Source organism: Amphiura filiformis, chromosome 11 (assembly GCF_039555335.1).
Source record: "Amphiura filiformis chromosome 11, Afil_fr2py, whole genome shotgun sequence".
In the NCBI taxonomy this organism is placed as follows: Eukaryota; Metazoa; Echinodermata; class Ophiuroidea; order Amphilepidida; family Amphiuridae; genus Amphiura; species Amphiura filiformis.
Genome location: NC_092638.1, coordinates 24,815,324 through 24,839,701, shown reverse-complemented (window position 1 = coordinate 24,839,701; position 24,378 = coordinate 24,815,324). Strand labels below are relative to the sequence as shown.

General features: G+C 37.5%; 2 protein-coding genes across 6 annotated transcripts; both read left to right on the top strand.

Moving 5' to 3' along the window:
* The first annotated feature begins 2,917 nt into the window (after nucleotides 1–2,917).
* Nucleotides 2,918–23,895, top strand: LOC140164619 (uncharacterized). Of its 5 annotated transcripts, none has more exons than XM_072187953.1 (11): nucleotides 2,918–3,030; nucleotides 5,794–5,872; nucleotides 6,508–6,606; nucleotides 9,512–9,577; nucleotides 10,301–10,483; nucleotides 10,874–11,149; nucleotides 12,069–12,134; nucleotides 18,151–18,363; nucleotides 19,618–19,890; nucleotides 20,837–20,875; nucleotides 21,781–23,895. In XM_072187953.1, exons 2-11 carry the CDS (start codon nucleotides 5,803–5,805, stop codon nucleotides 21,921–21,923), a joined length of 1,428 nt encoding a protein of 475 aa, XP_072044054.1. In that variant the 5' UTR covers nucleotides 2,918–3,030; nucleotides 5,794–5,802; the 3' UTR covers nucleotides 21,924–23,895. The 5 variants fall into 5 exon arrangements, with proteins under 5 accessions (XP_072044054.1, XP_072044053.1, XP_072044050.1 ...); XM_072187952.1 differs by having other exon boundaries at nucleotides 10,283–10,483; nucleotides 19,618–19,884; XM_072187949.1 differs by having other exon boundaries at nucleotides 10,283–10,483.
* On the top strand, nucleotides 4,148–5,089 carry LOC140163578 (uncharacterized). Its single transcript, XM_072186892.1, has 2 exons — nucleotides 4,148–4,158; nucleotides 4,372–5,089. Exons 1-2 carry the CDS (start codon nucleotides 4,148–4,150, stop codon nucleotides 5,087–5,089), a joined length of 729 nt encoding a protein of 242 aa, XP_072042993.1.
* Nucleotides 23,896–24,378: the final 483 nt, after the last annotated feature.

Below are 24,378 nucleotides of genomic sequence, written 5' to 3'. Positions count from 1 at the left end.
AAGTGCAAATATGGTAAGAACCAGAAAATATAATTGCAAATCACAGACCGCGGAGAAAGGGAAAGTCATAAACTGGCATTTATAGAAACCATACGAAGCCAGACAATAATGCAGAAATGTAAAGAAAGACACAGAATGACGCTCAAATACTTTAAAAAGTCAGACAATTCTGCTGAATGCTACACAAGCACAGCAAAGGTCATAGAAAGACACAGAATGACGTTCAAATACATTAAAAGCCAAACAATTCTTCTGAAAGCTACAGCAGCACAGCAAATGCCATAAAAAACAGAATGACGTTCACATAAAGTCTGCACAAAAAGTAACGCAGCTGTTATAAATACGCATATAGCTTCGGAACTAATAATTGTTTACAGCAGCACAGCAAATGCCATAAAAACAGAATAACGTTCACATAAAGTCTGCACAAAAAGTAACGCAGCTGTTATAAATACGCATATAGCTTCAGAACTAATAATTGTTTTTACAATTATTTAAAAAGAAGGATTGTTTATTTATGCGTATTTCGATACCCAATTTGTCCCATTTTGTTCAATATTAACAATACAGCAGTGTTTTGAAAGAACAATGCCCGAATTTAAAAGATGCAGCTATTTGTATTGATTTGAAGTAAGCGAGAAGATAATGGCGGGCTGCAGTACTGGCATGACTATTAATCGACGTAAACTGCAACTTTTAAATTCGGGTATTTTCCTTTAAAAGCACTACTGTGTTGTTAATATTGAACGACATTTGTCAAATGGGGTATCAAAATAAATCATCCTTCTCTCATTGTTGAAATATTGTGAAAACAATCATTTATAGTTCCGATGCGTATTTATAACACCTGCGTTACTTTTTGTGCAAACTTTACATTAAAAGCCAGACAATTCTGCTAAAAGCTACAGAATAGACCTGTAGAAAGACACAGAATGACGTTCAAATACATTAAAAGCCCTGCAACTCTGCTGGAAGCTATACTAGAAGCACAGAAAAGGCTATAGAAAGACAGGATGACGTTCAAAATACAGTAAAATTCAGACAATGCTGAAGCTACAGAAACACAGCAAAGACCACAGAAAGACACAGAATGACGTTCAAATACATTAAAACCGGATAATTCTGCTGAAAGCTACAGAAGCATGCACAGCAAAGGCCAAAGAAAGACACAATGACGTTCAAATACATTAAAAGCCCGGCAACTCTGCTGGAAGCTACAGAAGCACAGCACAGGCCATAAAACATGAATGATTTTCATATCGCTCTTGGGAAATTATTTCAAGATCCACTGACTTTTTACTTGTAAGTTAAAATAGTCATTTCCTTTTTTATTTAGGAGAAAATTTCGGTGAAAATCGCATTGTTGTAGAATTTTTAGCCGAAAATCAAATTTGCCTATACTTTTGTACATAGCCAGAATTTCCAAATTAGCATGGGCGCCCTCACATTGATTTTCGTCTAAAAATCTACAAAAAGGCCTAACAAGTAAAAAAAGTCAGCACCTCGTGAAATATTTTCATAACAGCGAAATGAAAATTATTGGGGCCTCACCAACCCAACCCCCTCTATAGTCATCTTTGATGACCGGTCCTACCCCCGGGTAAGGTTATGGGGTAAAAATTTCCCGGGAAAAATGTTATCACTAAAATAAGCGCAAAGGATGGATCTACGACTAGCTTAGGTCATTTGGGCGTAAACGCGTGCGGTTTTTTTTATGACGGTAGAAAATCTTAGGGGGGGGGGTGTAGTTCGTAGTTCAAGTGTTTTAACAAATTCTGTTGTGATGATCTGATGATGAGACCAAAGCTGCCAAATGGCTAGAATACTTTGATCAGACCATATGCGCCTTTTATATATAAAACATGTTCAATAGCCTCGTCCGTACAAACCACAGCTTCCTATAAACAGGAATTGGTTTAGGTATCCGTCCTACATCTGCTATGTCCTAGATGTTCATTTTGAATTGATAAATATTTGTTTAATGTTAAGCAACCAAATAAATTATAACATTTCCATAGAAAATAGATTAGTATTTCTTTTCCATAAAATGTTAGCTTTTACTGTCAGATAATGTCCCCTTTCAATTTTGAGCGGAACAAAATAATGTGTAAAAGCAAAGAAATTGGACTGTAGAGGACAGTGGCGTAGATTTCTTTTTGACATTGGGGGATGATGTTGGAAATTTTTTTAGCGAATCCAGCACCTTTTGGCGCAAGAAAAACTTTTTTCTACAATTGCGCGAGAAACGCGCGAAAATTTTTGCTATAATTGAAATATAGTGCAAAAGGGGAATAAATTCGCCCGAAGCGCGCAAAAATTGGCACTTTGTGTGCTAAATGACCAAATAAGAGGTTAATTTGGTCAGAACCCCACGTACAGGCCTCAACATTGGGGGATGATTGTATGGACAATCCCCCCTGGCAAAATATTGGGAGGGGGGGGGGGTTATCCTGATCTGGTGTATTTTCTGCAACAAGCTCTGTCCACGTCCTTTTTACGTTCAGACAGTCTAATGCCAAATTGTCTACCTGTTTCACCTGTAAAAAGAACTTGTTTTCTTGTTGTTCTTGCTTTTGTTGACCCCATTTTTTCTTCGCCAAGGCCAGCCGAGTACCGGCGGCCTAAGATGTGCCGACGGCCATGATGAACGGGGGCACCGGCCTTTCCCCAGCTACTCATGTAGTAAAAATTTTGAGCGGTTACTCGCCGGTTAGTAGGAAAATCATTTCCATGTATAACAACTTCCTGACAGGATCTACAGTGGTCATTAAAGAGAATTCTACAATGTGGGCTGAAAATGACAGATTTCCAGCTAACAAATTAGTGGTTTCAAAAAATTAATGTCCTTTAACGGCCATAAAAGGATAGACCAAGGTTATATGTATTGCTTTCCTCATTGGCTCGTCATTAGATCTACTCAAATCCATATAAATTTGCAAAACTTTTGAGAATTACGACCACAAGTTGCTTGGTTTTGGACACCAACACAACACGGACTAAGAACCTTTCCGAGTCAAAGCAACACAAGAGGTAAGAGTTCTTCAATTGCATTAAAGCCATAATATACGATCTTATAACATGAAACTAGTTAATTTTTTCAACTCTGAATTTGTTTGCATATTTGACATGTTTACACGTGTCCCAACTTACATCTAAATGCTATCAACCGAATCTGTTTGTTTGTGGGTCAACAGAGCATGACTTTACGTCCGCTATATTATCAAAAAGCTCCAAAATAGGCGGTGGGGTTTCTTTATTTGAGCGGGCTGGCTCACACTATGGCGTCAGACTCAGATAACCAACGAAAGGTGACGAACGTGAAAATCACAAAATGTTGGCGGCAAAGCGACGGCAAAAAGGAGTGGGAACGACCTTCAGCGACAACACGACGGCAAGGGACGAAAGGCTGCGGCAGGAAACGGAGATTAGCGACCAAAATCGGACGTTGTCTGGGCGGCGAGTGACGATGTCTCGACGGAGCCCGACAACAAGCAACGAGGTCAGACGGCTGGTCGGTAGCGGATTTGCTGGCGGCAAGAAACGGCAGCTGACGATGGATTGCGGCGACGATGACGTGACTCAGCGGTCGACATCAAAGCCTGTGTGTATGCGGGTCGTATAGTTCACTTTGGCAGTCACATTTTTCCCAACGTTTTAGTCATCCACTGAAAAATATTGATATCAATAATAATCAAAAATGTTATATTAACATCAATATCAATAATAATCAAAAATATTAAAATCAATATCAATATTAATCCAAACTATTGATATCTATATCAATAATAATCAAAAATATCAACAACAATATCAATAATAATTAAAATTATTACACATATATAAGTTATGTATTAGAGTCAGTAGTTTCCGGGACTTCAACATTATCGTATGAAGGTTAAACTGTATCATCTTTGGAATGTATTTTATAGCAATAATTATATAATTGTGGAGTCCAGAAAGACTTATCTCAGTGTTTGACCAAATTGAGTTCAGGCCAGAAAGCCTCAACTCGAAGTTAAGGCTTTCTGGCCTGGCCAACTGCAAATGTGTAGAAATGTGTAATATCTGCAATATGAAATTTGATTGGGTTATTATGATAGGAAGAATCCGTGGGTAGTGGTGATTATTTTGGTACAAAAATCTCAAAATGGCCAAAAAGTAAGTAAAGGGTTTCTGGTTCTGAACCCTCGACTTCATTATAATCGACAGTTAATCAGACTTTAAACAAAAGAAATACAATAAACAATGGAACAAAAGAAGAGGGCTAGACGTACATTGAAGAATAAAGAATGTTGAACAACGCAACATGTCTTCATGGTCTTGGAGCGTGCTTTGGCAGATGTAACCTCTTCGCATCTCATTTCTGTGCAGGTCAACATATGATCTATTACCAATACCAGCCAACCTGAGCGTCTGGTATGAGGATAAGACGGATTGTTGCAATGCGTGTGGAAAGAAGGGTACTTTGCAGCATATTCTGAGTGCATGTACACCTGCTCTTGCGAGTGGTATGTACACCTGGAGGCACAATAACATCCTCAGAGTGATATTGGAGGCAGTCAAGCTGCAAGTTGATCGAAATAATGTTTCACAAGCTCCAACCAACACCAAGCGCTACATATCATTTGTGAAGGAGGGCTCTCAGTGCAGGTCATATGAAAGATCGAGCATCCTTTCTTCAGCAAACGACTGGCGCATTAGGGCTGATCAGGATGGCAAAGGAGGTTTTCCAAGAGAGATAGTGATCACCACACTGCGTCCAGATATTGTCATATGGTCAGAGCCTGAAAAAGAAGGGATCATTGGAGAGCTGACTGTCCCATGGGAAGACAACATTGATGAAGCTCATGAGAGAAAATTGACCAAGTATTCAGAATTGAGAGCAGAATGCAAGGATAGAGGTTGGAAGGCTTCTTGCTACCCCTTTGAAGTCGGCTGCCGTGGTTTTGTTGTACACTCTTTGCAGAAGTGGCTGCGAGATCTAGGTGCCAACAGAAGAGAGCTAAAGTCAGTTAGCAGGGCAGCGTCAGAGGCTGCAGAATCAGGATCGTCGTGGGTGTGGTCCAAGTACATTAAGAGGAGTAGATAATCTCAAAGTGAAGTACATCATCGGTATCCTTAGCCAGATCAGGCGGGCCAGCTAGCTTTTACTTGTTCTCATTCCTTCATATCAACTCCAGTTAGCTAGGGTTAAGTGATTCCAGCTGCGTGGTAGGGTTAGAGGCGCCGGATCCCGTCCGCTTACTACAGACTAGTTTGGTCATCTGGGGCACACAGATCCCCCTTTTGATGGTGATGGCGTATCCCCATATGGGCAAAGCGTCTTGCTTTGTCATGCTGACATAGTATGGGTGCTAACTGGTGCCTGATCTTCTCTTTTGGTTGGCTGGCCTGTGCCTGTTACATTTTTACTGAGAAGCAGATTATTTATTTTGCAACAGATGCTAGAAGCATAGTTTTAGTTTTATTAGTAACTCACAAGCGGGAGGTGGTGTTTCTTTCACTGCCGGCCCCCACCTCGAGGGAGTCTTGATTATAAGAGGGCCGAAACTACCCAAGACAGGTGGCAATCAACTGATGATCCCGCTGGTGAAAGCACAAGACAATTTCCATCTGTGGTCTTTGTGTATATTTAACTAAACCACTACACTCATCATTTGAAAGTTGATAATATCATAAAAAACCGAACCAAAAAAGGAACTACGGATTGTATCCTTGACCTGCTGATGGACTATAATTTTTTATAATAACTTGTAAACTTTAAATATTTCATCCTTCTTTTCATATTTTCAGGAGACAACAATGAAGTTGGCCTTTGGTTTGTTGTTGCTGCTGTCATTTGCCTGTAACATCGAGGCATGGCTGATACGAGGTAATAAAAATGAATTTGCTGTTTCAGTTGACATGGACGCGCTAAGAAAAACGAAACCGCACGGCGGCTACATATCTTTTTTTAGCCTAAGCGGCGAGGTTTTAGTTTTGTCTCGTTAACGGCTCAGAAATCTGCTGTACTTATATCAAACTCATAACAATTATTACGAAAATATAAAATTAGATTGTTCTTGCATATTTTCTTGCAGATTCTTATTCAGGAGATTCATCTTCTGGAGATGATCCGACTATCTTCGGTCTTCCCAATGATATAGATCAAGACGATGCACGTGGTGTAGCAATAATAGGTAAGTTGTACGAATTATTTTATCGCGTGCAAAGAATTAAGTATTCGAATTGGTAAAAAAGAGTTAAAAATATCAATACCTAAACAATACAAGTATCAAGTAATTTTTCTTCAAAATATGTCTCAGAATTTCATGATATTATGGAAATAAAAATGAATTTGTTGTTTCAGCTAACATGGACGCGCTAAAAAAAACGAACGCGCGCGGCGGCTTTAAGATAGGTTTTTTAAGCCTAAGCTGTAAGCTTTGAATTTGTTTCGTTAACGGCTCACACGTTTGATTATTACGAAAATATATAATTAGATTGTTTACGCAAATTTTCTTTAAGATTCTTATTCAGGTGATTCATCTTCTGGAGATGATCCGACTATCTTCGGTCTTCCCAATGATATAGATCAAGACGATGCACGTGGTGTACCAATAATAGGTAAGTTGTACGAATTATTTTATCGCGTGCAAAGAATTAAGTATTCGAATTGGTAAAAAAGAGTAAAAATATCAATACCTAAACAATACAAGTATCAAGTAATTTTTCTTCAAAATATGTTTTCAGAATTTCATGATATTATGGAAATAAAAATGAATTTGTTGTTTCAGCTAACATGGACGCGCTTAGAAAAACGAATGCGCGCGGCAGCTTTAAGATAGATTTTTTTAGCCTAAGCGGCAAGATTTAAATTTGTTTCGTTAACGGCTCACACGTTTGATTATTACGAAAATATAAAATTAGATTGTTCTTGCATATTTTCTTTCAGATTCTTATTCAGGTGATTCATCTTCTGGAGATGATCCGACTATCTTCGGTCTTCCCAATGATATAGATCAAGACGATCAACGTGGTGTAACAATAATAGGTTGTACGAATTATTCTATCACGTGCAAAAAAGTATTCGAATTCGTTAAATTAGCGACATGATATTATCTGCTAGAGAGCAGAAATGTGAGGAAAACAATGATTGAACTGGATCTGAAATATCAACTGGTGTTTAGGAGCTTAGGCGACCGTGTTCGAATGTAGGAATACATTGATTATGCCTCCACCGGAGGTATTATGTTTCCTGGTTGTCCGTCCGTCCATCTGTCCGTCCGTCCGTCCGTCCGAGCTTGCGAGTGCAATTTCTCGGAACTGGTTATGCGTATTGTGATGCAATTTGGTGGAGGGGTGGCAATTGGTGGTCTCCAAATTTTAGCAGGTTTTTGTCGCAAAATATGGTAATTAAGTACCTAATTTGCATAATTTATGCATATCAAGCAATATAACCTTGTGCATAGATTATCTGGAGATCTGTACGAGTTACAGTGATGAAACTTGGCGGACAGTAGCACAGCCAGAGGTTCTTGACCTGATTTGCTTTTCAGCGAAAAATTTGCTAATCGCAAGGTCATTGTGAGGTCATTTGAGGTCATCCGGGGTCAAATCGCCATATATTGTTGCACATTCATGAAATTTGGTGGGAACGACTACTGTAAGAAGAAAAAAAATGTCAAGGTCATTTTGGGGTCATCCAAGGTCATCCGAGGTCAAATCGCCATAGATTGTCGCAGGTTCATGAAATTCTGTGGGGACGACCACTGAAACAAGGCAAAAATGTCAGGGTCATTCGAGGTCGTCTGGGGTCAAATCGCAATAGACTGCTGTAGGTTCATGAAATTTGGTGGGAACGGCCACCTTAGTGAGGCAAATAATGTTAAGGTCATTGCACTGGTTAAAATGAAGGGGCGTCAAGGTGGAGGCATTGCGGCCGACGCTTTGCGTCGAGAACCGCGCAGGTCGAGAACCGCGAAATTCTAGTTTATAATGAGTCAAGGAAGCAATAAAAGCATTTATATTTCCATAGGTCTTGCGGTTCTTGACTTAAGGTCACTAATATGTGATGGAATCAAGCAAAATTAGTCGGAAGTCGGAAATATTGATGTGAGATATAGCCATAAGTATTTCCTTTTGTTTCCCATTGTTTTGGAAACTAATTTTTTAACTATTTTTAACTGCTCATATCTTTTGAACTAGTTGTCCAATTTCATTGGGGTTTTCTGCTAAATGTAGCTTGAATATGTCCGACTTTAGGCTGATTTTACTGGATCACACCACTTATACTAAAACGTACGTTTTTGGACATTTTCTAATCTGGAGAAAATCATGCACATGGCATACGACACCCCTTTACAAGCTTTGGGATCTCCTTTATAGAATCCATAATATTCTTGACAGCTTAATTCAAAACGAATCTGAAACATACCTGTTCAAGTAGTTTGTCGTGACATATATTATGCTTTGTATTGTTTGTATTAGTTTATGTCTCTGGTTCATGTACCCAGCAAACACAAAAACGTTTTAAAAACGTTTTTAATAAGTTATATTTTGGCTTTTGGTTTACATAAAAACGTTTTAATAACATTAAAATGTCGGGTTATATAAAGGTCAAGAAAACGTTTTAAAACGTTTTGTATGAAAACACACTACAACAATATTTTTAAAATGTTTTCAAAAATGTTATTGTAAATTATTTTTGCAAACATTTTTTGCCAAATATTTTGTCAACACTTAAATAACATTATGTTAAAATATGTGCACTCAGCAAACACAGAAATGTTCTTAAAATGTTTTTTCAAAACGTTTTAATAACATTTAAATGTCGGGTTGTATAAAGGTCATGAAAACGTTTTTAAAACGTTATTGCAAATATTTTGGGCAAACATTTTTCGCAAAATATTTTTTCAACCCCCAAATAACATTCTGTTTAGAATGTTTTGTATCAAGTTTTCAAAAATGTTTTTGGAATGTTATTAAAACGTTTTATACCCTTTATATAACCCGACATTTAAACGTTTTCTCTAAAACATTTTTGTTTGCTGAGCAGTAGATTATCAAAAAATGATTTTTATTGTTATGAAAACGTTTTATACCCTTAATATACCCTTTATATAACCCGACATTTAAACGTTTTCTGACAACCTTTTATAACCTTTTGCGAATGATGTCGAAAACATTTTGTGTTTGCTGGGTAACTGTATAATTATATTTTCTTGTAAAGCGCTCCGTTCTTTCTGGGCGCTCAATATGTTATGTTATGTTATGTATAATGTTATGTTATGTTATGTTATGTTATGTTATGTTATGTTATGTTATGTTATGTTATGTTATGTTATGTTATGTTAATTTGTCGTAATATTTGAATGCAAACACTGCTAGGTTATGCTCTCTCCCGACACGCCTTAAAATGAGAATAGATGTTTGAGAGATGAAAATTGCGCATTGCAAGGTTCGTACATTATTAGTAGGGCATTGCTTTAACTGTTTGAAGCTAATTTTGTTTTATCTTCTTTTTAACAAGTAAACACTGGTGAAGTTGGTTCGGGCGCGGGACCAGAAGATTCAGAATATTCTAGTGAAATTTCAGGTATGTAATTGTCTAAAATAAAATTGTATGGGTTATAGCGAACCAGCGAACCCTTATATTCGATATATCGGACGATATAGCCTTCGAAATAGCTAACCTTCAACATAAAACGCGGTATACCTAAACAATTTTTAAAACATTGCTGGTCGAATACGATAAGATTCCAGTCATAGGCAGTTTAACACAGCTACCCAATAGGGCTGGGGTCTAAACTTAGTCTCCGGTCGAAAGAGGTAGTCGAATTCGGCAGGCGATCATGCATAGAGGCTTATAGGCTTGAAACATTGGTTAGGGTTAGTTTAGAGTTAGGATTAGGGTTATGAATAGGCTTAGGGTTAGGATTAGCTTACACAAAATATTTACATGAAGGTTGGACCCCCAGTAGCTAGAGAGGGCTAAAACAAGATCAAAACGCTCATCAGAAAAGTTTCTAAGTATAAAGAATCGAAATCTTATCGTAATCGACCAGTAATGATATTGCAATAAGACAAGAGTACAGTACATGGCATATTTTTGGCTATTTTGTAACCTCCCTATTTATCTCTATGTAGTGGTAAGTTGGGTGGGAAAGGTCAGAATAATCCCGTGATGGTACTGTAAGAAGACGTGGTAGAGGTAGGGTAAATATTTCTGGTATTTTCGAAATATTTGCTATTTATAATGTTGTCAGTTTTCAATTTTTATATTTATACATTGTAATTGCAGCAACGTGCTTAAAACAAGATGGGTCAAGAAGGGTACAGAACTCGGATTTCCAATACCCCTTTCCACAACTTCCCGTTGGTACTAAAAGGTTTACCTTTTCCGTCAAAGGAGGAAACAATGCTTATATTCTTTTGTCACCGACTAACAACGGTCTTCCCAATGATAAAGACCAAGACGATGCACATGGTTTACCACAAATAGGTAGGTATTTATTAGTGCCAAAACAATCTTTTGGATTAATTTGCAATTCACACCAACCTGGATAGTCACCTATTTCATTTTACTTAACCACCATTTCCGACATGAGTCTGGAAGTCAAGTGTTATCCAGTTTAAACTCTGGGGTAAACTCTGTGCATGAACTCTGGGTGTGCAGTGACACCCCGTATGTCGTAACATTCAATTTGAGAGTGGACAAATAAAAATAAAAAAGACCAATCATTCAAAACCAAATCTTAAAAACCAATCTATAGTCACTGGGCTTTAAATGGGAAAATTATCAATTTGAATTTTTTTGGCAAAGTGACAATTCTGACATCCAAGACACAGGTGGAAACCAGAAAATTGTATTCTTTTTCGTTGCTGTTTTCAGTTATTGGTGGATGGAACAATCAAGAATCAGCATTATTGTGCAATTCAAACGATGGCTGGAAACGTTTCCCTTCTCCCCATGTTTTGAGTGCATTCGAGGCAAGAGAATTTTTCGTTCAATTTCTTCCCGGCACTAATTATCTACAAGTCGGTAGAGTTGGACATCCTCCATTTTTGTCAACGCCGTATTGTTCAGAGAATGTGAAATATATGAAATATGTTGGTATAGCATCTGGTTTGGGTAGTAGCAACACTCAATGGAAATTTTGCTCGCAGGGTAAGGATACTTGATTTGACTTGTTCATTTGAAAGGAGTTTTCCAAGATTTCTGTTAAAATTGTTGCATTTCTATTCATGTTCTCTGTATGTTTGGGACGGTAAGGGCACCTTTTTGTGGTTTTGTGTATGAAACCCAGCTTATCTTAATCTTAATACTATTAATCACAGAGTGTCCGTCCGTCCGTCCGTCCGCGCGCTATCGCGTTCGCGCGGTGCTTTCGCGCTGTGCGATATCGCATACTCGCGGTGCGATATCGCGTGCTCGCGGTGTGCTATCGCGGAGTATCAACTGGGTGTGCGCAGAGTACCGCATCGCGCATCGGAAAGCATTACAGTGTGACTAACAGGTGCATCTCATCGGACCAATAGGCCTATTTTCAAGACATGATTAACATAAAAACCATCAGTTATGGTAAGGCCTATATAACCCGTTTGCCTTCACATTTCTCCCGATTGAATAAACGGCCTACATCCAGACACTACTAGAATTTCGGGGTATTTTTGGGTCCTCCAATGTGGTAGCAGGACAGGGCTTGGAAGAGGCGAACGATGGGTTACCAGATTATGGGTACCGAAGTAAGCGTCACAGCTACAAAACAGAGTTGATTAAGTTATGTCTTAATCATCGAGAGACGTATATCTTAGCAGATTGGAAGGTCAGGACAATTATTATGGGTAACGGGTGATGGGTAATTAGAGATAGGCCTAGGCCTATCACGAGAACCGCCCAACCCGAGAACCGCAAAAACACACAGCCTTCAACACTTATTTTCAATTACCTAAAATAAAATGTGTGCACATTTATTTCAGGATCTGTATCAGAATCTAGAGGTTTCTTTAAAGTCTCATTAAAGTTGAGTATAGGTAATGGGCTACGCACTTTGAAGCTAATTTGTTTTATCTCTTCTTTTAACAAGTAAACACTGGTGAAGTTAGTTCAGGCGCGGGACCAGAAGATTCAGAACATATTAGTGAAACTACAGGTATGTAATTGTCTGAAAAAAATTTCATTGGTTAAGGGGAAATTGATCTTGCGCATTGCAAGGTTCGTACATTATAGTAGGCCCCTGCTTTTAACTGTTTCTTTAAAGTTGAGTATAGGTAATGGGCTACGCACTTTGAAGCTAATTTGTTTTATCTCTTCTTTTAACAACATGTAATTGTCTGAAATAAAATTTCATTGGTTAAGGGGAAAGACTCTGGGATAATGACCAAAAGGTCCTATGATCAAAGATGATATGATAAGTGATGATGTAACAGGATTAACTGCCATAGCAATAGGTTAAAATAATTTTTGAATATATCGCACTACACTAATACGTTCACGTGGTACATCTGCATTGAACCATATCATGCTGAAGTGACTCGCACCTGTAAAATTAGTATCGTTGAAAAGAGCGGTGTTGTATTCAATCTATGATTGCAGACATACACAGGTGATGAGTGCAATCTGCTTGTAGTGCAGAGCGATATAGACGAATCCAAATACACACATCCCTACACCTGACTAGCAGCCTTTTAGTTGGGTCCCCGTCGGCTACAATGCATCCAAAATGTGAAATGATTCGGCCTTGGCGGAAATTTTAAACTGCATTCCATCACCCGTTTTACACCTTCCGCGAAAACACAGGTAGACAAAAGATTGATTTAAGTTTACAACACAATACAGTTCCCACAGTTGTGCAAATAAAAGCCGCCTTACACCTAGATAAGGTCGTCGAGGGTTAATAGAATAATACAATAGAAGCTAATAGAGATAATTCCGCAGGTAATCCCGTCGCATCTATTCATAGATGTACAAATGGATGAACAAAAGGACTAAGTATGAATAGATGCGACAGGATTACCTCTATTGTATATATTATTCTATTAACCCTCCTCGTCTTTGCATCTTCTCCAGGTGTTAGGCGGCTTTTATTTGCACAATCGGGCGCTCAAAACCCCAGGTTGGTGCTAGCGGGAAACCAAAGATGGCCGACCAAATCCTGACCATGACTTGGCTCGTTGGATTCGTCTATATTCCAAATCTGTTTTAACATATTGTTATGGTAGTTAATCCTGTAACACCATCACTTCTACGGCGAATACCATGATAGCCAATTCTCGCTATTCGCAATAAGGGCGCCGCCAGCGGTTTGCGATGTAATCGTGATGTATCATGGGAAAAGGTCGACATCAAGTCCGCGCAATACGAATATTACCATGCTATTACATAGGAACACGTGACAATATTTTTTAGTTTGTCAAAATAAAGGTGTTACACGCGAATCGATACTCAATAATACTTAATAATGTGATTTGAAATGTGCACAATTAATTTTTTTCTCTATCGATTTGCGTGTAATACCGTTATATTGACAAACTAAAAATATTGACACGTGTTCCTATGTAATAGCATGGTAATATTCGTATTGCGCGGACTTGATGTCGACCTTTTCCCATGATACATCACGATTTTCCCATGATACATCACGATTACATCGCAAACCGCTGGCGGCGCCCTTATTGCGAATAGCGAGAATTGTAGTATCTTAATTCTCCCACAACTCGTAACTTATATTGGGCTATTCCAGAAAATAAGTGCACATCCCCTATAGAGGAGTAAATTTTTAATCAAAGAAATGTCTGGATTTCCAAGTCTGCTTTCTGAAAACAACTGGAATTCCAGTTGTCAATGCATGCATATCACACTGTAACTACTCAATAAAAACATAACTGTACATACAAAATTTTTCAGCCAATTGGCACACAGGAGAGTAGACACACCTACATTGGTTCTTTTGTCTGATTGCTTCTGACCTCGAATGACCCCAATTTTCATTCAACTGGTATGAAACCTCTGTCCATTAGTTTTTCAAATTTTTCAAATTAGATTCAAGCTTAATATCTTATCTTTCTAACAGTACCAATCATATAGGTCGACTGTTACCTCAAATCGTCGACTTTCTTGTTAAACTTGTGCATGTAGAAAAGTTAAAAATATCACATGAGACCATCAACTGCATCTCTGACAGTATTGATTTATGCAAATTTTCATTCACAACAATATAAACTTTATTGACTAAGTGGATTAAGTCATGGTCATAAACGTGTAGAGCTATTGATTTGACTCAACCGCTGCAAGGTCGTGACCTACTGTTCACTACATTTATATTTTAACATTTATAATAATGTAATAAATATTTATTTAGTTTTATTTAAGTGCTTTGACAGTATATTAAAAATAATTTGAGTTTATTTAAATATTATTTAAAATATTATTTAAAAACTCATGCAAAATTGAGAATTGTTTTGTAATAATTATTATAAATACAAGTGTACGAGCCTCATGACTTAATATACAGTCAGTATAGGGACTAGTTTAATAAGAAATGAAGGGCACAGAGGGTACCTGCTTTCAGTAATAACCCGGTCTTAAAACTTAGACTACAGCACTCCAGTGCGTCCTCCAAATCTTTGTAGGCTTCTGGGATGACTACCCCAACTAAGTCTTTCAGTAAAAAAGTGTTATAATTTTAATGGAAAGCATTCCATTTAATAAGACGCTAAGAAGTTAGCCATCTTCACGTAGACATACGAGAAATGGCGAGAAAACAGGAAGCGTCTTTGATTGGCCAATAAAGCGAGCTACGCAATTGGCCGATCTGACCGTCCAATCAGACATCCGGGTTTACGGGCCAATCAGAGTGCAGCGGATAGACGATAAATAACGATGTTTTCAGTAAGAAACGTCATTCGGTATTTAGTACCAGAACCAGCAACATGGAATCGGCAAGCAAGCATAGCAAGCCAAGCTCATCATCCACCAAGAAGAGAAGACTCTCTTTAGGTGACAAACGTCAACTTTCTCCAAGCAAATCAGGTCCTAGTCAGGACTTGGTACCGTCGTCTGCAGATCAAGCGCCTAAACCTAGCCAGGTTAAGCAATCTTCAAGAACACCGCCTCCATCGAATCCAAGTCAGGATTCACAACCAACACCTGGACAGAGAGTCCGGGAAACTCACGAAGTATTTCTAGTAACAAAAGAGAACCTATCAAGGATAGCACAAACCGTAGTGACTGACGAGCTTCTCACTGTTGAGAAACAAGTTGTTGCTAGGGCAATCCTTGAGGAAAAGAAGCTAAAGCTTCAAGCAATGGTCGAGAACACGCGGGAGATACCGCGTGAACTCAGTGCAGTTAGAAGTTGGCCAGGCTTAGGCCCACTCTATAAGTTCTCAGCAAAAGCTAGACTAGAAATCGACGAGTTGGTAAAAGAGCAAGACCGCAAGTATGTGGAGATGCTACTGAAAGACTTAGTTGGGGTAGTCATCCCAGAAGCCTACAAAGATTTGGAGGACGCACTGGAGTGCTGTAGAAGAAGAATCAGGCGTAAGGTCAACGAAGAAGAGGCGACGGATACGGTGAATTACTTCGATGAAGAAGCAGCCAACCTGCTTATGAAAGATGAAGAGCTTCTTAAGCAAAGGCGACCTTCATCAAAGAAGAGAAAGTCATCAGAACGGCAAGAAGATTCCAGAAGGCCAAGTAAACGGCCCGTCATCATCAACATCGTCCTCAACATCAGAAGAAGAAACGGTCCTGGCAGAATAAGCCGGGCCAAAATAAGCGGCAGTAAAGCCCAAAACAAACGGCTCTTTTCAGAGCCACCAAAACTGCCAAAAAGAGACTTTGACAGTTGTCATATGTAATTATATTAAGTAGTTTACTTAAATTTAATTAAAGCTTTAAATAAATAATAACTTTTAAGCCAAGTCAGGCTTATAAAATAAATAAATAAGTTAAGATAGTAAATCTTAACAAAAATAAATAAACATGTTTAAGCCAAGTTAGGCTTATTATGAATAAATAAGTTAAGATAGAAAATCTTAACATTAACCCCAAGTTTCTAAAAAGAGACAGAATAGGTTTCAGAACCAAAGAATGAACGGTTCTCAATACGCAAAAAGACAGATATGATTGGTATTACCTTTTTGCTTAGATATTCAAAGTACCGAATATCTTTTTACCTGAAAGTATACTTAGGTTACATATATATTTCACAAAGAAACCAAGATAAGGTTTCAACACATAGGCTATTTGTATAAAACTTAGGAATTCTAAGCAGAAGAATTCCTTATTAGAAAGTGCACGGTTCTAAGTTTTAAGACCGGGTTATTACTGAAAGCAGGTACCCTCTGTGCCCTTCATTTCTTATTATATTGCGATTCGGGCTGAAATATTTTGGCAACCCTGACTAGTTACACTGCAATAGCGTCGCTTGAAAAAGCTTGGAAATCCAATTAAATGAAGGAAAAATCACGGAAATGTCTAAAATGAGCTCTCAAATTCAGGATTTCTTACTTTGAACTATTTTTCTGCTGGATTTTTTCGCCTTTGGACACTTAAAAAGTCTGGATTTCCAACAATCACGACTGGACAAAAAGTCTGGATATCCGAACTCCTCTATACGCCGTAGAAGTGACGTAGTTAATCGGATTAACTACCATAGCAATAGATGAATACAATTTTGACTATACCGCCCTGCACTACAACGTTATCGATGCATTGAACCATAGATGTCAAAGAAAGGCTGATCACTCGCACCTGTAAGATAAGTATCTTTGAAAAGAGTGGTATTGTATTCAATCTATGTTTGCTGGCATACACAGGTGATTAATGCAATTTGCTTGTAGTGCAGGGCGGTCTATTCAAAAATTGTATTCATCTATTGCTATGGTAGTTAATCCGATTATGACGTCACTTCTACGGCGTATAGGGTGGTGTCTTTTAATTTTGGAAAATAAATTACAAATATCGCTCGGGAATTTTAGTATTGATCAAGAATAGTTTATTTTATTGTTATTATTAATGATGTATCCACCCAAAGATTTCCCCTTTCATTAAAGGGCAGGTCTATAGCAAAAACAACATCATATCATTGGCAAGCTAAAATTATGAGGACAATGAAAATGACTCCTTTTTTGAGAAAATAAGACGTTTAAAATTGATATTCCGCAATAACCACCTTAAGCGGTGAGTTCCTTCGAACGAGTCAGATTTGGCCTAGATAAACGGTGACGTCATGAAATGAGATGTGCCCACTGTGAGAAAAGGGACTATAAACGCTCTCAATGGACAGAACGTATACTGTTGTTGTTCACAGAAAAAAATTCCAAATTAAGTATTACAAATTTCATGGTTTTTAAATATATGGATAAAATCAGCCGCTTCTTTTTTTTATATATTAGACAATTGTGATATTACATATGTATATATCAATATCATGAGAAATATTAGGCCTAAAAAATAAATACATAATTTGAGCTTAGAATTTCATCTGAGCCTAGCATATAACCCGTGTTAAAGTCCACAAAGTACAAACTCATGTATCTGATTTCCCTGTATACTGAAATGATATAGTTTCAGTTGGATGAAATATTACAAAGCAAACGCATATTAACAATAGTGTGTGTGCTTTGTTCCCGAAAGAGAACAAAAGTGTGCATATTGTTATGCAGCATTGTTATGGTAAGTGATAGTACAACTCATTGTTGCTAATGTCAAACTTGTCAAAGTGATTGTGATTGTATGATGAGAGCACGATAAAGTGCCCGCTTCATTTACCTACGTCATCAGTCAAACGGGGGAGAACACGTACGCTTCAAACGGGGGAAGAACATGTACGAGGCTGAACTTTACCACACAATTTCTCCTTTTTCAGGAGAAATACGCACAAAAAAATTGCAACAAGTGTCAACTTGTAATGTAATAATTATTCTCTTCGAATAGAGATAAACTTGTTTTTGCTATAGACCTGCCCTTTAATATTTGTATCGTACCATCATGTATGCTTTAGGCCTATACCCATAGGTCCCATTTACAAGGAACATTTTTACATGTTCTTTTTGAATGAATGCTTATTGACGATACTTTATGTTTATAAAGAATTTCATTTTTCAAATATATCGGACACTGCTGTTATTTTCCATTTTTATATTCATACATTGTAATTGCAGAAACGTGCATAAAACATGATGTCCTAAGTTATGGGTCAAGAAGGGTACAGAACTCGGATTTCCAATATCCCTTTCCGCAACTTCCTGCGGGTACTGAAAGGTTTACCTTTTCTGTGAAAGGAAGAAATGATGCTTATATTATTTTGTCACCGACTAACAGCGGTCTTTCCAATGATAGAGACAAAGACAATGCACGTGGTATAACAAAAATAGGTAGGTTGTACAATGAGAATTACTTTTAAACAATAAATTTTATGACTTTACATGATACATATCATTTGATCATTTTTAAATACTAGTACGCCCACCTGTCCACTTTTGAGCGAGAGCGCTTTCAAGACTTAATACTGCCAATAAAGTCTAACATTGTGGGCATATCGAATAAACACGGCACACTGGTAACATGCAAATCTAACTCTTTTCACAATTATCTCTTTAAAGATATATATTTATTAGTGCCAAAACAATCTTTGGGATTAATTTGCAATTCATACCAACCTGGAGAGTCACCTATTTCATTTTACTTACCACTATATTTCTGACATATATATGTGTCTGGAAGTCAAGTGATATCCTAATATTAAGTTAGACTCCGGGGTAAAATCTGTAGAAAAGCCTAGTTGTCAAGACAGTCTCACTTCTTGTGTGATTCATTCCTTCTACCAAGCCCCTTACGCCTCGGCAGAAACGTTACAATAGCAATGTTATTCCCACTCAGTGCCTCACTCGTGTATTCTATTTCTGGAATGAATTAACACCGTCCAAATAATGTAACACAAACCTTTATGCTGACTTTTAACATTGTTTGAACGTTGGGAGTATTATTTTCAAGTTAAATAACCAACAATGGACAATTGACAATGAAAGTTTCTTTGCAGGAAAAACATCGGCCGTACAATATATGGCGTGACAGTAGTCACGCACAAAGATAAACATTTCAACATGTTCAATATACGACTACGAATATACCCCAACCAAAAATCACGAAATTTTCAGGCAAGCTAACTTAAGTTATTCTATAACATGACACCCATTTTTTTTTCCGGCGCTTTTTCTTGCTTGATGATATGAACATTTTTGTGTTCGTGACATGCAATTTTTCTCATTTTCCGAGCTACTTTGGACATGTTCGAGCTTCTTTTTTCCCATTTAATTCAACTTTTACACATTATTTGTTGCTTTACACAAATGTTTGATGTCTTATCTGTGGTCAGGGTACATGAATGATGCTTATACGACCCGTGTCTTCCATTTCTGGAGCTATTTTGATAAAAAGCGTTTGCCGGTTAAAATTTCAACATTGTGTTACGTAACCCGTGTTCACCAACCCGTATAAATTTTCTGTCGAACAAAAGAGGTCACGAAGTTGCTGTCGTACTGTATGCCATGGTATGCAGTGTACGTGACACCCCGTATCTCATAACATGAAACCAGATAATTTTATTATTTTTCTTTTTCTATCTTAAGTTATTGGTGGATGGAACAATCAAGAATCGGCATTATTGTGCAATTCAAACGTTGACTGGAAACGTTTCCCTTCTCCCAATGTTTTGAGTGCATTCGAGGCAAGAGAATTTTTCGTTCAATTTCTTCCCGGCACTAACTGTCTGCAAGTTGGTAGAGTTGGACAACCTCCATTTATGACAACGCCGTATTGTTCAGAGAATGTGAAATATGTTGGTATAGCATCTGGTTGGGGAAGTAGCAACACTCAATGGGAATTTTGCTCGCAAGGTATAGGTAAGGGGCTGTGCAATAATTATGAGCCCTGGGGGAGGGTAAAATTGGGGGGGGGGGGGGGAAGAAATTTTGGCGAGCCAAAAGGGGGGGGGCAAGCAATTTTGGCAAGGCGAGAGGGGGGCAAGCGATTTTGGCACACATTCATGGGGCGTCTTTTTAATAAAACGCTCTAAAAAGGCTTAGGAAAACAGTACGAAAACGCTTAAATATGCAAATTTTCCTGCTCGCTGCGCTCGCAACATACATCTAGACCATTTAAGGTTTGCAAATTGGGATCCCAAAAAATTGCCATGTTCAAAGGGGGGGCAAAGATTTTTTGGCGGGCCGAGAGGGGGGGCAAGCGATTTTGGCGGGCCGAGAGGGGGGGCAAGCGTTTTTTGGCGAGCCGTTTGGAAATTTTACCCCCCGGGGGGGGGAAATAATTATTGCACAGCCCTAAGGATACTTGAATTGACTTAATTTACTCCGGGGGGGGGGACTTCAATATGAAATGGATATAGGTGTAGGGCTGGCACTTTCGCAGTAAGGGGCATTCGGTGAGAGCAAAATATCAAAAATATGGGGTCAATGGATGAGAGCATGTTTGTTGGCATTCGGTGAGAGCAAAATGTACAAAGTATGGAGTCACTGGGTGAGAGACGGACCAATTCGATCTAAATTAGTTACTGATGATTAAAAAAGTTACTGATTTCCCCTGTTTTGTCATACAGTTGTAAATTCAATGAACTATGACTTTTCTAAAGAGCGTTTACAAATTGATATGTTATTGACCTTTAACTTACCCGACATTTAATGTTATTAAAACGTTTTTACCAAAACCAAAAACCTAAAATATAACCTGTTTATAACGTTTTAGAAACGTTTTGTGTTTGCTGAGTCAACGTACATTCTCAAATACAATCAATAAAATGCATTCAATTTTATTTTATTTCGGGCTCTTTTTCAGAATCTGGAGGTTTGGCAGATGAAGGATCCCAATCATCAGGTAAAATACATATTATAATTAAATGATCATTATTATTATTATTATTATTATTATTATTATTATTATTATTATTATTATTATTAATTATTATTATTATATTGGTAGGTTTTTTGGACGATTCTTAAAAATGTTTTATACATAGCATGATGTTGATGTTGATGATGATGATGATGATGATGATGATGATGATGATGATGATGATGATGATGACAGGATGCTAGGATTGTCAAATTTTGCCGGGTTACGCTAAGTCTAACCTCACTTTTTGGTAAGGTCTCATGGTCTACTCAACAACTCTACTCAGTAACTTAGGGTAATGTACACAGGTTCAGCCTCAGGGAATGGATCATTATATACTGTATAACAAAATAAAAGCAACTGGTAATTTTAATTGGGACACTGTTAAAATCTAAAAAATATTTTAAATATCCTGCGTTTCTTACTCCAACCAAATGTCTCGACGCAAAGTTCCCGGAACCACCGCTAGGTGGCAGCACACGACGAAAGCTTTGATGGAACACCTCAATTACTTTCATATGCAAAAACCAGGTAATGCTCTGAGATGCCCGAGATATCTATGATGTAGCCACAATTTTGACAATTTTATAGCGCATGGAATGCCTTAGAATGGTTTCAAAAGGGTTGGAAACACTGATAAATATACGAAACAGCATAGATCTGGGCCAAAAAGTGCATTTAATCGACAGATCTAATAGACCCGTGACGTCTGCGTGACGTCACGGGTCTATACATGTACAGGTAGCCGGGTATAGCTCCCTTCATTTGGCCAGACGCCACCAACGGCATCTATCTCTAGTTCCGAAAAACTCTGAATGTAAAACAAGCCGGGAAGCGGCTATTCTGGTCATAATGTTTTCCCTTCTCACACTTTACCTTATATATAGATCCAGCTTTAGATGAATTCGGTATGGGCCGTGACTACCGTGGCACCGTGACTGAGCCTACATTGCAGCAAATATTGGACTTATTGGATTCTTTACGTAACCATAACTCAGCAAACACAAAACGTTTTACAGAAAAAGTTTAAATGTCGGGTTATATAAAGGGTATAAAAACGTTTTAATAACATTCCAAAAACAATTTTGAAAACCTTTACAAAACATTCTAAACAGAATGTTATTTTTGGGTTGAAGAAAATATTTTGCAAAAATGTTTGCACAGAATAGTTAAAAACGTTTTCATGACCTTAATATAGCTGACATTTAAATGTTATTAAAACGTTTTGAAAAAAAGAACATTTTAAGAATATTTCTGTGTTTGCTGCGCCTGGAAGTTTCACTTCTGAAAAAGCAGGCTTATTTAGAATGCCTTTTAACCTGCACATATAGCATTTATTTTAGGCAGGCTAATAATTACTTATGTTACATTTTAAACTGCGTTTATAACAAAAACAGGCTACCGTGTTTTTGCAGGTTAACCTTTAACTGTTATCTGTTAATCAGTTAATTTTGTGCAGGTTAAATTACAATCTGCTTTTATTAAAAAGCAGGTTAATGTTTTAGCAGTTTAATTTTTGTGACCAGTTGTTAATGATAAGGAGGTTAATTTAATTTTGCAGGTTAAATTTGAGACTGCTAGAGGTGAATGATGGGAATATATTTATAACTGCCATTTTGAGTTGTGTTAAAGATGATGTGGACTCGTTGTTGTTAAATGTTTTCAGCTGTTTTGCCTTGTGTTTACACTATTGGAATGTTACTTGACAACTAACAATGTCGAGGCTCCGGACGATTTTTCAAACACACTGATCGAACCATGGACTCTGCATAAATTTCTATTGAATTACGATCCAGGTATTTATGCCTATGCTTTGATAATCAAAAATGCGATGCAGAGTTACAATGTAGGTCTAGTGCAGGGCAATACATTAAAAATGTTTTCACCTATCGCTATGGTAATTAATCCTGTTACATAACTCCTTCTACAGCGAATAGGTGAAGCTTAGAATAATACGATTGATATACATGTGGTATAATATTTTAAGGTTTTCATGTTGTTGGCAGTTTAACTTGACATCAAATATTCACTTTGGTCAATATTACGATAAATAATAATATATCTGTCATATGTTAATTCATTATATATTCACTTTACTCAATTACTAAAATACAATAAATAACAATATCTCTTGCTTGTGCAAATTCATCAAATATTTTCTTTACTCGTTTAAACTATTATCATATCTTGCATATGCAAATACATCAAAGATGCACTGTACTCGATTACCATTTATATATATGTTAAAGCAATATTATAACATTTTCATTCCAAATAGATAAGTATTTCTTTGCCATAAAATGTTAGCTTTTATTATCAGATATGTCCCTTTTTAATTTTGAGCCAAACAACCGAGGTAAAGCAAAGAAAATTGGAATTTACTACCAGCGCCGATGTCGCCAATGTGTATCACTCCGTCGGTTGTGTTACGGTACTATCCTTTGATGTGTATTATCCGTCCCGCACGCAATGCACGTACTGTGTTGTCAATATCGTGTACGTGTTCGACTAATATTTCCATCGTAATAATAAAACGCTGAATCCGGCGTTTTATTCAAAATCTCGGATTATGACAAAACTACAGCACCTATAGTCTTGATTTTTTCAGAGTAAGTTAGTTTAATAAAGTACAATATAATCATGTAAAAAACAGAATTTTGAAAAACTATTGAGGGCGTTCTCCTCAGCAAATGTTATAATATGGCTTTAATAAATGCGAATAACTTGTTGGGAGTGAAATTGTACAAAATAATGCACGCGTACTGAGATGTTGAGGCGTCTAATGCACGAGCGCGAAGGGGGGCATTAGACGCATCAACAACTCAGTACAAGTGCATTATTTTGTACAATTTCTCGAGCAACATGTGATACGCATTTATTAACCTATTTCGTACACGTGAAAACAAATCCCGTGATTTTGGCTATTTTTATAACAAAATTGTCACTTAAAATGTTGGAAAATATAAGCAAATATAAATGAATCCATCCGCCAAAAAAATGAACGTGTCCGAAACACAGAGGAGTAATCTTACTCCTCTGTGGTCCGAAAGCACTGCGCGTACTACGCGGAGTGCGCGCCCGTGCAACTGTACAACATTTATACGCGGCTAGTATTTTACTAACGTTTGCTCTGACTGGTTCTCACTATCTATAGGAGTGTATGAAAATTCATCAAATATTCACTTTGGTCAATATTAGGCCGTATAAAATTAATATTTTGGTTCTCGTCCAGAGGATTTTCATGAATTGATGAGGGAGGGAGGTTTTTTTTTTTCAGTGTAAAATCAGCATTGTCCGTAGTTTTCGGTCTTTTCCAACAGTGCTCGAGGAAACGATGAGGCACTTTTTTTTTTTTCAAATGTGAGATTCTGAGGATAAACCCCTAGAGTACCACAAAAAGACTTGGAAGTGGTCCTTGTTCTCTAATAAACTTATTTATATGTATGAAAAATTCATAAATCATTCCAAAGTCTAAAATAATTGAA

Excerpts from the sequence above, each read along its gene's own strand:
- LOC140164619 (XM_072187949.1), top strand. The coding sequence starts at position 5,803 with ATGAAGTTGGCCTTTGGTTTGTTGTTGCTGCTGTCATTTGCCTGTAAC. Across the intron at positions 10,484-10,873 it reads ACATGGTTTACCACAAATAG|TTATTGGTGGATGGAACAAT; the intron begins GTAGGTATTTAT and ends TGCTGTTTTCAG. Across the intron at positions 20,876-21,780 it reads TGAAGGATCCCAATCATCAG|ATCCAGCTTTAGATGAATTC; the intron begins GTAAAATACATA and ends CCTTATATATAG.